Source organism: Siphateles boraxobius, unplaced genomic scaffold (assembly GCF_051911475.1).
Source record: "Siphateles boraxobius isolate OS27281-9 unplaced genomic scaffold, OSU_SipBor_1 48, whole genome shotgun sequence".
NCBI classification, from domain to species: domain Eukaryota; kingdom Metazoa; phylum Chordata; class Actinopteri; order Cypriniformes; family Leuciscidae; genus Siphateles; species Siphateles boraxobius.
The window spans coordinates 8,652,550-8,666,939 of NW_027509119.1; the positions used below are offsets into that span (position 1 = coordinate 8,652,550).

At 35.5% G+C, this 14,390-nt stretch overlaps 1 protein-coding gene across 7 annotated transcripts in view; it reads left to right on the forward strand.

Annotated features, from left to right (window-relative positions):
• Positions 1 to 14,380, forward strand: part of sec24d (SEC24 homolog D, COPII coat complex component) — a 42,098-nt gene extending 27,718 nt beyond the window's left edge. For 4 of the 7 annotated variants that reach the window (XM_077201897.1, XM_077201899.1, XM_077201900.1 and 1 more), the window contains exons 13-25: positions 985 to 1,109; positions 5,491 to 5,682; positions 7,159 to 7,252; positions 7,727 to 7,843; positions 7,977 to 8,147; positions 8,264 to 8,360; positions 8,986 to 9,131; positions 9,391 to 9,529; positions 9,872 to 9,990; positions 10,913 to 11,092; positions 11,186 to 11,377; positions 11,995 to 12,087; positions 13,106 to 14,380. In XM_077201897.1, the coding sequence (XP_077058012.1) occupies positions 985 to 1,109; positions 5,491 to 5,682; positions 7,159 to 7,252; positions 7,727 to 7,843; positions 7,977 to 8,147; positions 8,264 to 8,360; positions 8,986 to 9,131; positions 9,391 to 9,529; positions 9,872 to 9,990; positions 10,913 to 11,092; positions 11,186 to 11,377; positions 11,995 to 12,087; positions 13,106 to 13,246 (1,806 nt within the window). In that variant the 3' untranslated portion in view covers positions 13,247 to 14,380. The remainder of the gene's footprint in view (positions 1 to 984; positions 1,110 to 5,490; positions 5,683 to 7,158; positions 7,253 to 7,726; positions 7,844 to 7,976; positions 8,148 to 8,263; positions 8,361 to 8,985; positions 9,132 to 9,390; positions 9,530 to 9,871; positions 9,991 to 10,912; positions 11,093 to 11,185; positions 11,378 to 11,994; positions 12,088 to 13,105) is intronic. The other 3 variants (XM_077201901.1, XM_077201903.1, XM_077201902.1) reach the window with 1 other exon arrangement.
• The last annotated feature ends 10 nt before the right edge of the window (positions 14,381 to 14,390 follow it).

The window sequence follows — 14,390 nt, forward strand, 5'->3', positions numbered from 1 at the left end:
GCAGGTCAGCTGAAAGTTAACTTGCTTTTTTGGAAATGCATAGTATGTGTAAATACACAATAAAAATATGAAAATTCAATACAAAGTCAGAATATTAAATTCAACTTGCAGTATCTGCAGAATGTTAAAATTGTAGGACTACCCTATATAATTACAGTAAGCTATTTCACATTACAGATGTTTACATGTAGTCCACAAGACAAAATAAAAAGTCAATAAAAAAAATGACCTTGAGTTTATGCTTATTTTCTGTGTCATTACCTGGATGATGCACGACCTGGATGCTCTTTGTTTGTCCTGAGCAGGACATTTGAATCCTTTCCAACAGTGACTGTATGATTTTGAGATCCATCTTTTCACACTGAGGACAATTTAAGGACATAGCTATTACAAAAGCTGCAAACATTCACTGATGTTAAAGAGTCAGGGAGTGTAAACTTTTGAAACCTTTGATGCATTGTGTATTACATTCTGACGGTCCAGGGTGAAAAGTAGCTTGTAATCTCGAATGAACTTGCAATTCAGTTATCGGACTAAAAGAAGTCCATGACACATTTTTGGCCCTAGTCCGTGCCTGGTTTTCTCATCTCAGCCTGACACCATAATCTGCTGTCTGGGCTTCTATTTCTCTCAGATGTTTATTAATACTTGAGGATCAGCTCCTGCAGTGTTTAATAAAATTATCACAGCTCATCTCTATTGCATATTGGGAGTAAAAAATAACGAGTCCTCACCTTGATCATACTGCCTGTGTTTTGGGACTTTGTAATGCGTTCAGCTTGCCATTTCTTTATATAAAAAGATAAAAAGCTTTCTCATGCAATTGATGTGCTTTTACATAATTAATTGCAAACTTTATATGTATTCTCTGTCATATGATATGGCTCAAATATGTACCAAGTCTGAAAAAAACTAAGCAAAAATTGCCACTTTGAAGTTCATGAACTAACAATTCATTCTGTGATGTTCTTTTCTGTCTTTAAGAATAATAAGCCTCCCAATCCTCCTGCCTACATCTTCATGATCGATGTCTCTTACAACAACATAAAAAGTGGACTTGTCAAACTAATATGCGAGGAACTGAAGACATTGCTTGACCGACTTCCAAAGTAAGTTGAGAGATAATGTTTGCTGTCTGTATTTCAAATGCATGTTTGAGCCGTTTAAAGGTGCAGTGTGTGATTTTTAGCGACATCTAGCTGTTCGGTTGCGAGTTGCACTAAGGTCTCAGCCCACTGCTCACCCCTCCCTTTCGAAAAAGCTACAGTGTCCAACATGGGACAAACATATCGTCGTCTGAGACAGCAGAGAATAGCCAGAGTAAGCCAAGAGTGTGTAACTTTGTCACTGTTTCTGTACCACAATCCATTATAAACCACATCATGGATAAAGTTTACAAAGCCATAGTCAGATGAGGATCAAGGGTCTTAATATATAATATAATAATAGTAATCAGCTGATTGTCTCACAAACGTAACCAGCACATTTCCCCCCACATAGCAAACCCATAATACAGCGAGGGAGAAGAACCACATGAAACTATATGCAACTATATATTTTTTTCTAACAGGGTAAAAGTTTAGCTGGCTAAATATGAGCTGTTACTGTGGCTGAGCTGGTTAAAGCGTAAAGCCTTGTTTAAACTCGACGCATCCGCATGAGCCCAAAGGTGCGCGCGGCAAAAATGGCATGATTGTAACAGCGCGCGCGCCTCCGCATCCCCTAGACACTATTCACTACACACAATAGGCTTTTTTCTCTGATTTTGAAAACTCTTCGCCTTAAAATGCTTCCAAGATCGACTTGTCGACCGCGATCGGCGGGTTGGTGATTCCTGTAACGTTGTTTTACGGTCAATGACAAGAGTACTAATCAGCTGTCTCACGAACGTAACCAGCACATTTATCCCCACATAGCAAAGCCATAACACAGCGAGGGAGAAGAACTAAGTTACATGAAACAATCCAACTACATATTTTACACCACTGACAAGGGAAAAGTCACTACTCACGTGTTTATGGCTAGCTTCTAGCTTTCTGCTGCTTCTCTTTCCAGGTAGTGAAGAAACGTGCTCTGTAGCACTGTTTGTTCGCTGTAGAAACGGTTACGGCTACGGTAGAAACATGATGTCACAATATGTCGACCTTCATAGAAGGGGGTGCCCGCGGTTATCTAGATATAAATGTCTCATTCTAAGGTAATAAAAACATTACGGTTTATTAAGTAAGTTCTTTATACACCACTGAAAACATAATTATGGATGTCATATTGCATTTCTGTTAATAGATACTCAAAATTTTTACACATTGCACCTTTAACTGAAAGCAACTTGCTCTAACATATCTTAAAATGTGTCAGTGCCATTGTTTTGTCTCAAGATGCACACCAGTAATTTTTTTTCTTAGGCACGTATATGAAAGCTACTTAAATTGAATTAATGCTTAATCCTGGCTTAAACTGAGCCCTGTCTGTGAAACCAGGCCTTTGTTGTATCGTTGCTCTTGGATTTTGTATTAACACTGTCAAGGTTAAAATCTATGTTTAGGGAAAATTTATTTTTTGACTGCCATGTGCTGTTAGACACATCTGTGTCCTTTTTCACCATTTGTAATCACAATGTTTGCAGTTTACCTAATATTTCTTTAATACATTTTTAATACTTATTTAATTTTTTTTAAATTATAGTATACTTTTTAAATCTTAAAATACTTTATGAACAAATTGAGAAAATTTTGTTCAAAGGAGATTCATATGAAGGATAACATCTTTTAGGACATTGCGGAATCCTGTGGATCCAAATTGAAATGTCACCGAATTGCCAAAATTTAGATGAATACATCACAAGTAGGGCTATACAGTGTAGACTTCAGATATGTATCAAATCATGATATGGCCTAGTGTCTTTGAATATTACATCGCAAAAAGACTGCTATTTAAATATGAAGTCTGCATGTTCTCTGTCTCTGTTTGATTGAGCATCACAGTTTTGTCTATTAATGTATACAGTGAAACTCTGTGGTTCAACATTTTGTTTGCCAAAGGATTATTTTTTATTTATTTATTAACCATATGCACTCTTCTGTTATTTAAAAAAAAAAGAATTTACGTTTTTGTTTTTTAGGATTTATACTTCATCAGAATGGTACGAAACTTGTAAAGATTTCAGCACTTGCTATGTGAACACACACAGAGAAAAAAAAATATAGACATGATTTGAAAAGGTTAAATGATCCTGAAAAAGAGTCACACTTGTGCTCCTCTTGTTCAAAAATTACTGCTTTGGAAATTAGTGGGAAACAAATTTCATCTAGTGGAAACATTTGGTACTGCGCCCAAACAAAATCCTACTAAAAAAGCTCTTTTTTTGAGATATCAACCTAGAATACCAACAATAAAATAACATTTCTATAACCTTTTTTTTAATTTTCCCTTTTTTAAACTGTTTTCAATTCGCATTAATCTGCCAAGTGTCTTCTTTGAAAAGAGACCAAATTATTTAAGATTTATGACAGTTTAAGTTGGAAATTTAATTTTCAGGTCCATGCTCAAAAAGTGGTTAACAGGTAATAAAATGGATTATAATACTATATAAATATAACTATATTAATCATTTTTTTAAGTATCTTAAAATCCCCTAAAAATGCCAAATCTTTAATAAAAAACGTTATCAAACTAAAATATAGTAGATTGGTACTTTTTGACCACCACGGAAGGGTTACATGTTTGTTTTATGCATTCATTAATTATTGATAGTAAATTTGTGTTAAATTATAAAACATAGAATCCAGAAAAAAAAACAGACAACACAAAATATCTGAAAAAAATTAAACAAATTCTTAGGGCACTATTGTTTAAAAAAAAAACCCGTTAACAAGTTATTAAAGTTTTGTAAATTGAATTGATTTGACATCATTTTGATTATTAAAATGATCATAGAATCCAGAAAAATAAAAACAATGAATTTTTTGTGCAGTTGTGAAAAAATTTCATAGGGCCTTACATGTGTCACACTGCTTGACATGTCATGTTAGCTTCCCATGTGCTTCTGTCGACTCTGTACTGGCCAACAGGCTTAAAATGGTCAGTGTGAATAGATCATTATAATAGTATTTTATTGTTTGGACAGTTTATACTGTAAAGATCCAGGTTTGAATGAAGATATATGATTGCTTTCATCCCTCATCCCACACACTGACGCCCAGCTCCAGGTGTTTGGCTTGGAGGATCTGTGGAGTAAAGTTGAAGCCTTGAGCAGAAGCCACCCCTCCGTATTCTTTCGGCACCTCTTAGGTTGAACACGTGTTCATCTCCGTTACTATCCGCCTGGAATGTGAACGAATCCAGCTGAAAAAGAGCCACGATCCACTGCCAAATATGGTAACTGGAGAACAAGCTAGAAAAAAAAAGGGGAAAGAAACAATTCCAATATCTCATCTTTTGAAAATGTCTGCCTGAAGGAAGTCAGGAGGTTGAACGACTTTAGTACTGCAACATTTCCAAGCATTGAAAAGTTTCGTGGGACACATGGCTCCAATTATACCGTTTATTTGGGTGATGGCCAGCTGAAAGGTGAGCTTTGATTCACCTCTGAGGAACTTGCATATTTCAGACTTTTTTTGAAACTCCCAGTGCTCACCTCTCATCCGCTGGTTCCTAAGGGTACGTCCTTATTTGTTTGGGAGCTGACCTCACTCTGAAAGCAGTCCGGTAGTGCACTCCAAATAAGCCTGTGGTATTATATCTGATTTCTCTCCTCTGTTACCGGCTTTGCTTGCTAGATTACTCCGTTAATGAAAACCACATTGGACACCCTGAGCTGATGGGGTCTGTTAAGATGCCTGATAGGGTTTGTATTGGAGAGTTTGTCTCTAGTTTAATGACAGACTTGGCATATATGGACTGAGTGATTCAAACCATCGCCATGTTTTACAATCTTGTAAATGTAGCCATAGAGAGCTACAAACCCCAGATGCAGACGTCAATGTGGGATGCTTGTAATTTACTGGCCAGCACAGCTTAGATGCAGCTCTCCACCATCAGCTATTACACAGTGCTCTGGTATATGTTAGTTGGTGAAATCATGTACACATTTCTTTATTTTTAGTTTTTTTCTTCTGCTGACCACAAAAGAAGATATTTTGAGGAATGTCGGTAAGCAAAGAGTTGTGGGTCATCATTGACTTCCATAGTATTTTTTTCCACTTACTATTGAAGTCAATGGTGCCCCACTATTGTTTAGTTACAAACGTTCCTCAAAACAGCTTCCTTTGCGTTCAACTGAAGAAAGAAACCCATACAGGTTTTAAACAGCACAAGGGTGAGTAAATGATGACAGAATTTTACATTTTGGGTGAACTATCCCTTTAAAAGTAATGGCAAAAGTTTTGGGAAATTTGTTAGCATAGGCTAAATGCAAAGATATTATTATTTATCTTTTTGGTGATACTGCAGATATTGATTGATTTTTCTTATGTTCTTTGTGTTTTAAAGAGAGGAGGGAGCCGAAAGTTCATCCATTAAGGTGGGCTTTGTCACCTACAACAAGATCCTGCACTTCTATAATGTGAAGAGTGCTCTGGCCCAGCCGCAGATGATGGTGGTCTCTGATGTGGCTGAGATGTTTGTACCTCTTCTCGACGGATTCCTCGTCAACTTCCAGGAGTCTCGGCCTGTCATCAACAAGTATGCTAATTTCTATCTGAAGACACTTCTACGCTTCTTACATCGAGTCATATACAGCATTCAGTTTTAGAATTAAAGTCACCATGAAATCAAAATTGACAATGTTGTATGGAATATTGCAGTGTTTATTATAAATAATTTATCCGTCCACACCAGTATTTTTATTTAATGTTTTTTCCTTAATCTTCAAAAAACAACAAAAAAAAACAATGTTTGGTAACACTTTAAGGTAAGGGTACATGAATTATCATAAATTCATGCATGAATTTGCATTCATTCATGCATTAATATCTCATGAATTATCAGGAAATAACACAAGTTCAAAATTTTTCATTCATGACTTCATGGATGAACAACACCTTTAATTAAAACATTAACTAAGATGAGCACATCATCATGAGTTATGATTTATTACGCATGATCATGATGTTTTCTTTGTTCACAGTTATGCCACCATTAATAGCACATTGTTCATCAGTGTTTCAAAGGACTAGTCACCACTTTAGTTGATGGGCCACACACATGATGAAGTCCTTGATAGATAATGCTTAGTTAATAATGACTACTGTATTTCAATGTCAACAGAATTTGTGTGCTATGAGTTGCGATTGGTCTATTTTGGGGTCTGTCCAATACAGTACTCATCATTAACTAAGCATTATCTACCAATGACTTAATCATGTGTGTTGCCCCTCAACTAAAGTGGTGACTAGGTCACAGACCTAGACAAAGAACAAAGAAAACATAATGATCATGCATAATAAATCACAATTCATGATGATGTGCTCATCTTAGTTAATGTTTTAATTAAGGTGTTGTTCATCCATGAAATCATGAATGAAAAACGTTGAACTCGTGTTAGTTCCTGATGATTCATGAGATATTAATGCATGAATGAATGCAGAATTAATGCATGAATTTATACATGAATTCATGATAATTCATGTACCCTTACCGTAAAGAAAAAAAAAACGTTACCCTGCATTTAAGGTATACATGTATGTATACACACATATTTTTCATTTCTCGTAATTTTGTTGCAAAATAGTTAATTAGTGATGAAGAATTTTGCTTACATCACTAACAAAGCCACACATGGAACGATTTTGGTGTTACAGGTATGAGTGTTGCCATAGAAATATGAATAATTTCTCAGTGAATGTCAACAGCTCTAGACTAGAACTACATACTAGTTCAGACTACAACTACAGACTAGTGTACACACACACACACACACACACACACACACACACACACACACACACACACACACACACACACACACACACACACACACACACACACACACACACACAGACAGTGTATATATATATATATTAATAATATATATTGAACTATATTGGTATACAGTATGCCTATCACAACATTGCTCGTTATATTTATGAATGGCTTGACTTTGAGACACATGTTGCCTATTCTTGCTGTTAATGTAATTTTGTGTATTATTTTCTTAAGCCTTTTAGATCAGATCCCTGACATGTTTGCTGACACCAACGAGAGTGAGACTGTTTTTGCACCAGTCGTGCAAGCTGGTTTGGAGGCCCTAAAGGTACAAACACATCTAATAGGCTGAACTATTTACCAAAACTATTTACTCCCTTTCTAAACGTACTTGCATACTTAGTTTTTATTTGTACATTGTTTAACAAAAGTGCACTTTAATACTGAACACAATCTTTATTTGATAAACACATAGTTGTTTCTAGGGTCGTCATTTAAATTCACAGGCCCGGGACAATGTTTCCACTTGTCATCACTGGCGACAGCACTGGTTGTTTCATAATCTCAGTGACATGTTCAGTCTGTGACTTAAGTTGTTTTTTGGTCATTTGTTTTTTGTTTTTTATCAAATATTTTTAATCAAGTACTCTTAACGCATCCAGATTATTATGTATATATACACACACACACACACATATATTATATAAAAACAAATTTTAATGTTAGATGCGATTAATCACAAGTAATCATTTTGACAACCCTAGATTTGATATTTTCTGATTTTTTTTTCCTCTCTTCTCAGGCAGCTGAATGCAGTGGCAAACTCTTCATCTTCCACTCCTCCATCCCAACAGCAGAGGCTCCCGGAAAACTGAAAAACAGAGATGACAAAAAACTAGTCGGTACAGAAAAGGAGAAGGTGAATATTTATTGAATATGAAATTGAATGAAATTTCCCCATTCAAAAATCTCAGCTACATACTTGCATCTGCATAAAATAGTATTAAACATCAAAATCCTAAAATGAATGATTTGTTTGTCTGTGTTGTCAGACTCTGTTCCAGCCTCAGCGGGGTGTATATGAGCAGCTGACTAAAGATTGTGTGGCTCAGGGCTGTTGTGTCGACCTCTTCCTGTTTCCCAACCAGTATGTGGATATTGCCACCATGGGCGACGTGCCCTCACATACTGGAGGCTCAATCTACAAGTACAGCAACTTCCAGGTACATGTGCACATACTGACAGACACCTTGAATATGGTATCATATAGGGGCTGAACTCTGGGTTTAAATTGCTGCCCTCTTGTGATCAAACCTCAAACCTTTATATCTTTTTTTAGGTGGAGGTTAATGGTCAGCATTTTCTCAATGATCTCAAGAGAGATGTGGAGAAGTCCATCGGATTCGATGCCATCATGCGTGTCCGTACTGGCACAGGTAATAACATTCTATAGAAAAGTACTTGAACCTCATGTAAGGTTAAACATGCAATGTACACTACTGTTTCAAAGTTAAGTAGGATTTTATTTTATTTTTTGAAAATAAATGAATTCTGTAATTTGGCAAGGATTTTTAAAAGATATTTTAAGGACATTTATAATATTACAATTAATTTCTATTTCAAATAAATATTGTTCATTTGAACTTTGCATTCATCAAAGAATCCTAAAAAAAAAAAAAAAAAAAAAAAAAGATTTCCACAAAAATATTTAGCTGTTTTCACCAAGAAATGTTGCTTGAGCAGCAAATCAGCATGTTAGAATGATTTCTGAAGGATCATGTGACACTGAAGACTGGAGTAATGATGCTGAAAATTCAGCTTTGCCTCAAAGGAATAAATTAGCCGATATTTTAAAATGTATTCAAATAGAAAACAATTATTTTAAATGGTAATAATATTTCACAATATTACTGATTTTACTGTATTTTTGATCATACAAGTGCAGCCTTGGTGAGCTTAAGAGACCTATTTCTAAAACATTAAGAAATCTTACCGAACCCAAACTTTTGAATGGTAGTGAGTGAATGTGTGGCATATCTTAATATCTGCATGATTCTCAAGGCTTCAGGGCCACAGATTTCTTTGGTGCCGTACACATGAGCAACACTACAGATGTGGAGATGGCAGCAGTGGACTGTGACAAGGCCTTGACGGTGGAGTTTAAACATGATGACACACTCAGCGAGGAGTCTGGAGCTGTGATGCAGGTCAGTCTTCATGTATAACACTGAGCTTTGAGACAGACAAAGACAAGACTGTTAAAGAATACAAAAAAGACATTTGGCAATACTTATTGCGTCAAAACTGGTCACATGTTAATCCTCTCACTGTTCGACCTAATCTGTTATACTATTGTTTGATGCATAATATTTTTTTCTTGGTAACTGTTTTGTTGTGATGCTCTTGGAATTCACTTGCTGGCAAGAGCAACACAAATAAGTTTTTGTTTTTACTCTGGTTTCCCAGTGTGCTTTGCTCTACACCACCATCAGTGGACAGAGGAGGCTGCGAATTCACAACCTCAGTCTGAACTGCAGCGCACAGCTCTCTGAGCTCTTCAAAAGCTGTGAGACCGATGCCCTCATCAACTTCTTCGCCAAGTCAGGTGACCAGCTTTCTAACTCTTACAAGAACATAAATGAAAACTTCATGTATTGTTACAAATTTGAACATAACGTGACATAAGGCTAATTTTTAAAAATCAAACATGTACAATAATGAGAATTTTAAATCCATCTGTAAAAAACTTGCTTTCTTATGCTATCTGATCATTTTCTTATGGTTTTATAGTGGAATAAAGCATAATTCAGGGTTTTCAAGAATTTTCCAGTTGTTCTTTTGTCTTTTTATATATTTATTTTTTATTTCAGTTTTAGTAATTATAGCACTTATTTTATTTCAGTTAGTTATTCAGTCAGTGATTGTGGTGGATGTTTTTATCCTTCAGCGTATCGGGCCATGCTCAACCAGCCACTGAAGACGGTGAGGGAAATCCTGGTAAACCAGACGGCTCACATGCTGGCCTGCTACAGGAAGAACTGCGCCACTCCTTCAGCTGCCAGCCAGGTCAGTGTCACACTTCACATTCATGTCCATCCATGTTCATATCAAATATACACCCTTATAAAAAACATCTTCTCCAGTCATTAATGCTTCACACACATATCCTGTGTGAACTTATTTTGACTAGTTATAATGTAGCAGTGCTATTTTAGTATAAAAACAGCAGATTATGCACATTTACAAACAACTAACCCTAAACCAAACCCTTATCTAACCCTAATTAGTAGTAAGTAAACAGTTGATTAATATTACTCAGTACTTAAATGAATAATTACACTGTAACATCTAATTTAGTTTAAGTTTTAGCCATTTTGCTATGTGCTTTTTTCATTGTTATTGGTTTTCATTTTAATATTTCTATTTAACTTTAATTTATTATTATTTCACTTTGTTATTTTAGTTTTCAACTCATTTTATTTCACTAAGGCAATATTTCAAATTTTAGTTGAAGTTGAACTTTTTCAATATTTATTTTATACTTTATTTAAATGAAAGTTTTAGTTTTAGCTCACGCTGAAATTCAGAAGCCAAATTTCTTAGACATTTTTATATCTTTATCTTTATTTTATAGATCTTTTTTTTCTTTCTTCAGCACCATGTCTCGTTCATATTTTAATTATATTTATTAGATTCATATCGTCATCTTTGCACTGCACTGTAAGAAAAAAAAAATCACTAGAAAAACGGATAATATCCTATCAGAAAATGATCAGCACCTTTTTCGTTAAATTTACAGCTATTTCCTTCAACCATAAAACACAACGTACTGCGTAGTTCAAAATAAGGGTAGAACACCTGTAAAAAAAAAAAATCAATACAGAAAATTCCTTCTCATTGTCATCCTCCTTACATCAGACTTTTTTGAGTGTGTATCTCTGATTTGACATGTAAACGGACTGCTGTTCCTGAACATTTTACCCTACAGCTAATCCTGCCTGATGCGATGAAAGTGTTTCCCGTCTACATGAACAGTCTGTTGAAGACTCCATCTCTTGTGGGCAGTACTGAGCTCTCCACAGATGACAGAGCCTTCTACAGATTCATGGTTATGGCGATGGGAGTGGAGGAAACCCAGGTCGTACTCTACCCTCGGCTCATCCCGCTGGTGAGTTACACACATAACATGTATATCGTTTCTATCACTAACTTCAAGCACTGTGCATTACAGTTTAAGCATTTTGCTCTCTCTCTCTCTCAGCACACTATGAATGTGTCCAGTGAGTCGTTCCCAGCTCCAGTGCGCTGTTCTGAGGAGCGGCTCAGCGAGTCAGGCATGTTCCTGTTGGAAAACGGGCTCTCTATGTTCCTCTGGCTGGGACAGGCCTGCTCACCTGACCTCATCCAGAACCTCTTTGACGTGCCCTCTCTCGGCCACCTGAACTCAGAAGGGGTATGGCATTAAATATTGATGGGTTTTATTCTATTAAGAATAATCTCTTAATAGAGCAATACTGACCGATACTTAAATCTCTTAATAGAACGAAACCAACCAATATTTAAATTCTATTATTTCAACAATGCTGACCAATATTTAAATTGCCTTGAGTGCTCAGATGTGTGCGAGAGTGACTGTGGCACTGATATATGTGCTAGACAACACTATAAATACAATATAGCTAGATCAAAATCCGGAGAATCATTTGAATCAATCTTATATATCGTATAGATTTGACTTGACTTGACATATTACAAGTTTAACTAAAAAAATAGACATTGAAGATAAAAAAAAAAGTAATCATTTATCCTATACAGAAGTTTGAAACTATATGTAGGTGAATAAAAAAAAAAAGCTTTTGGGCAACTATTATTTAACTTGTGCTTGTACAGTACTTATCTTTGATTAATTGGATTATATCTCTAACTAATAATTCCTCTTATTCCTTATTTGCACTTTTGATCTCACTGCTTGTGTTGCTTTAATCAAGGAACTGCTCTTTTAGTTGTTCTCATTATGGAAACCAGCGTCAGAGCCGCAGTGATAACTGTAGAGGTATAATTGTCTTTCAGCAGACGGCATTACCTGTGCTGGATAATGCTCATTCCAGGAAACTCCATTCAATCATCTCCAGCATTTCACAGCAGAGGGCCACATCCATGAAGGTACAGCTCTCCTCTCTCCTGCATGCGGTTTCTGCATCAGTCTCGCTCTTGTTATAGAGACGTTTGTTACTGCGATTTTCAGCTTGTAATGTGAATAATGTGATTGTGAAGCAGTATTAATATAATTAATATACTACAATGAATTAGACATTTAATTACTGCAAACTTTATACTAGTAGTTTCTCATATATATAGTATATACACTACCGTTCAAAAGTTTTTATGTTTTTGAAAGAAGTCCCACCAAGGCTGATTAAAAATTCAGTAAAACCATTAATATTATGAAATATTATTTCAATTTAAAATATCTGATTTCTATTTGAATATATTTTATATTGTATCTTATTTCTGTGATGCAAAGCTGTATTTTCATCATGATTGTGACACTGAAGACTGGAGCAATGATTATAATATGCTGATTTGCTGCTCAAGAAACATTTCTTAATATTAATGTTGAGAACAGTTTTTTGTGCTTAATATTTTTGTGGAATATTATACACTAACTAAAGTTTGGGGTCAGCAAGTCAGCAAGGACGCATTAAATTGATCACAAGTGACAGTCAAGACGTTTATAATGCTACAAATGTTTTCTGTTCAAATAAATGCTGTTCTTTTGACATTTCTATTCCTGAATATTTTTTGTAATAATGTGTAATAGACCCATTATTGATAATTGATCACCAATAATGATTAATAATAAATGAGCAGCAAAACGCCATATTAAAGTGATTTCTGAAGGATCATGTAGACTGGAGTAATGATGCTGAAAATTCGTCTGTATCATCACAAGAATAAATTAACTATTTTGATATACTTCAAAAAATAGAGTTAAAACAGTATTATTGTGGAATACTATATGTAACTGGATCAAATAAATGCAGCCTTTGTAAGCATTAGAGACTTCTTTCAAAAGCATAATAGATATCTTTGTGAGCCCAAACTTTTGAATAATAGGTTTTATCTTTCTCAGTCCTGATCTGTGTGTGATCAGCAGTGTAATTGATGTCTCTATGTGCAGCTGCTGATAGTGAAGCAGAAGGACAGAGCAGAGATGTTGTTCCGTCAGCACCTGGTGGAGGATAAGGGTCTTCACGGAGGGGCGTCTTATATGGACTTCCTGTGCTACGTCCACCGCGAGATCAGGCAGCTGCTTACTTAACTCTCTCTGTCACACACACACAGATAAGTGTTATAGCACACAGGCATCTTCTCTTATAACCTCTGCAGCTGCCTATGATATAGGACCAAAATCTTTTCTGCAGTTGATTATGACCTTTGTGCTTTATTCCTTTCTGTTTCACATTAGGGATGCGTTTAGACTGAACACCTTCAAATGCGCCACATCTCTCTGTTCTGAGAAGCCATTAGGCTGAGAATCTCTCAATGACTTTATTAAATCATCCCTCCAGATTTATTTTACCAAAGGGAAACATTTCTTTGAAACCTTCACAGTCAACACACAGCAAAATGAACAAAACAGGCTCGTAATGTGTGGATTTGAGTGGAAAATCTGTGCTGTGTCTATTAAATTAATAGATGACATCTTTGTGACTGGAACTATACAGTACCAAACTTGCTAATATTTTTTTTTTGTATGACTTCAGGGATGATACCATCACAGATAACTGAAATCTAGTCATGTACAAAAATTAAAACCATTTTTTAAACATCTTTGTCTTAATTTTTTTACTCGCTGTTATTTTGCGCATCACACATTTACATTTTGTGTGTATGTTTCCAATACTTCAAAATGTGTAAAGGGATGCCACACTGCTTTTCAACATCATGCCTGTGATTTCCATAAGACTTGGGCTTTCCAGTTTAACCATTAGACATTTAAAGAAACATATCAGAACACTTTCTTAAATCTAAAGAACTGCATGTTGATTAAAGGTGGAACGTCCCTTTTATTTTATAATTAATGTCAGTCATCATTTATACAGTTTTGCTCTTTGAAACATTTCCAAAGTTGAGATGTTTTATAAAGTGAGCAATCATACTAAATTTGCCTTATTTTTTCTGACTTCTAATGGTACATCTCTGGACCAGTACTGTATATTTTATTACAGTTTGAGATGGATTTTAAAGACTTGTAAGCAACTATACCTCAGGTCACATGCATTTAGCCTTTGTACCTGCTCATTAATGCTTTGGATCGAACACGCGTGTTCTTCTTCATACTGAACACAGAGAGATTCAGTTCTGTAAGCCAAAGGCAGCCTGTCATGTACATTTCAATTTGAAGCCTTTATACAGCTGTTTTTGAATAAAGGTGTAGTCCCTGTTAACCTTGTAAGCGTGTA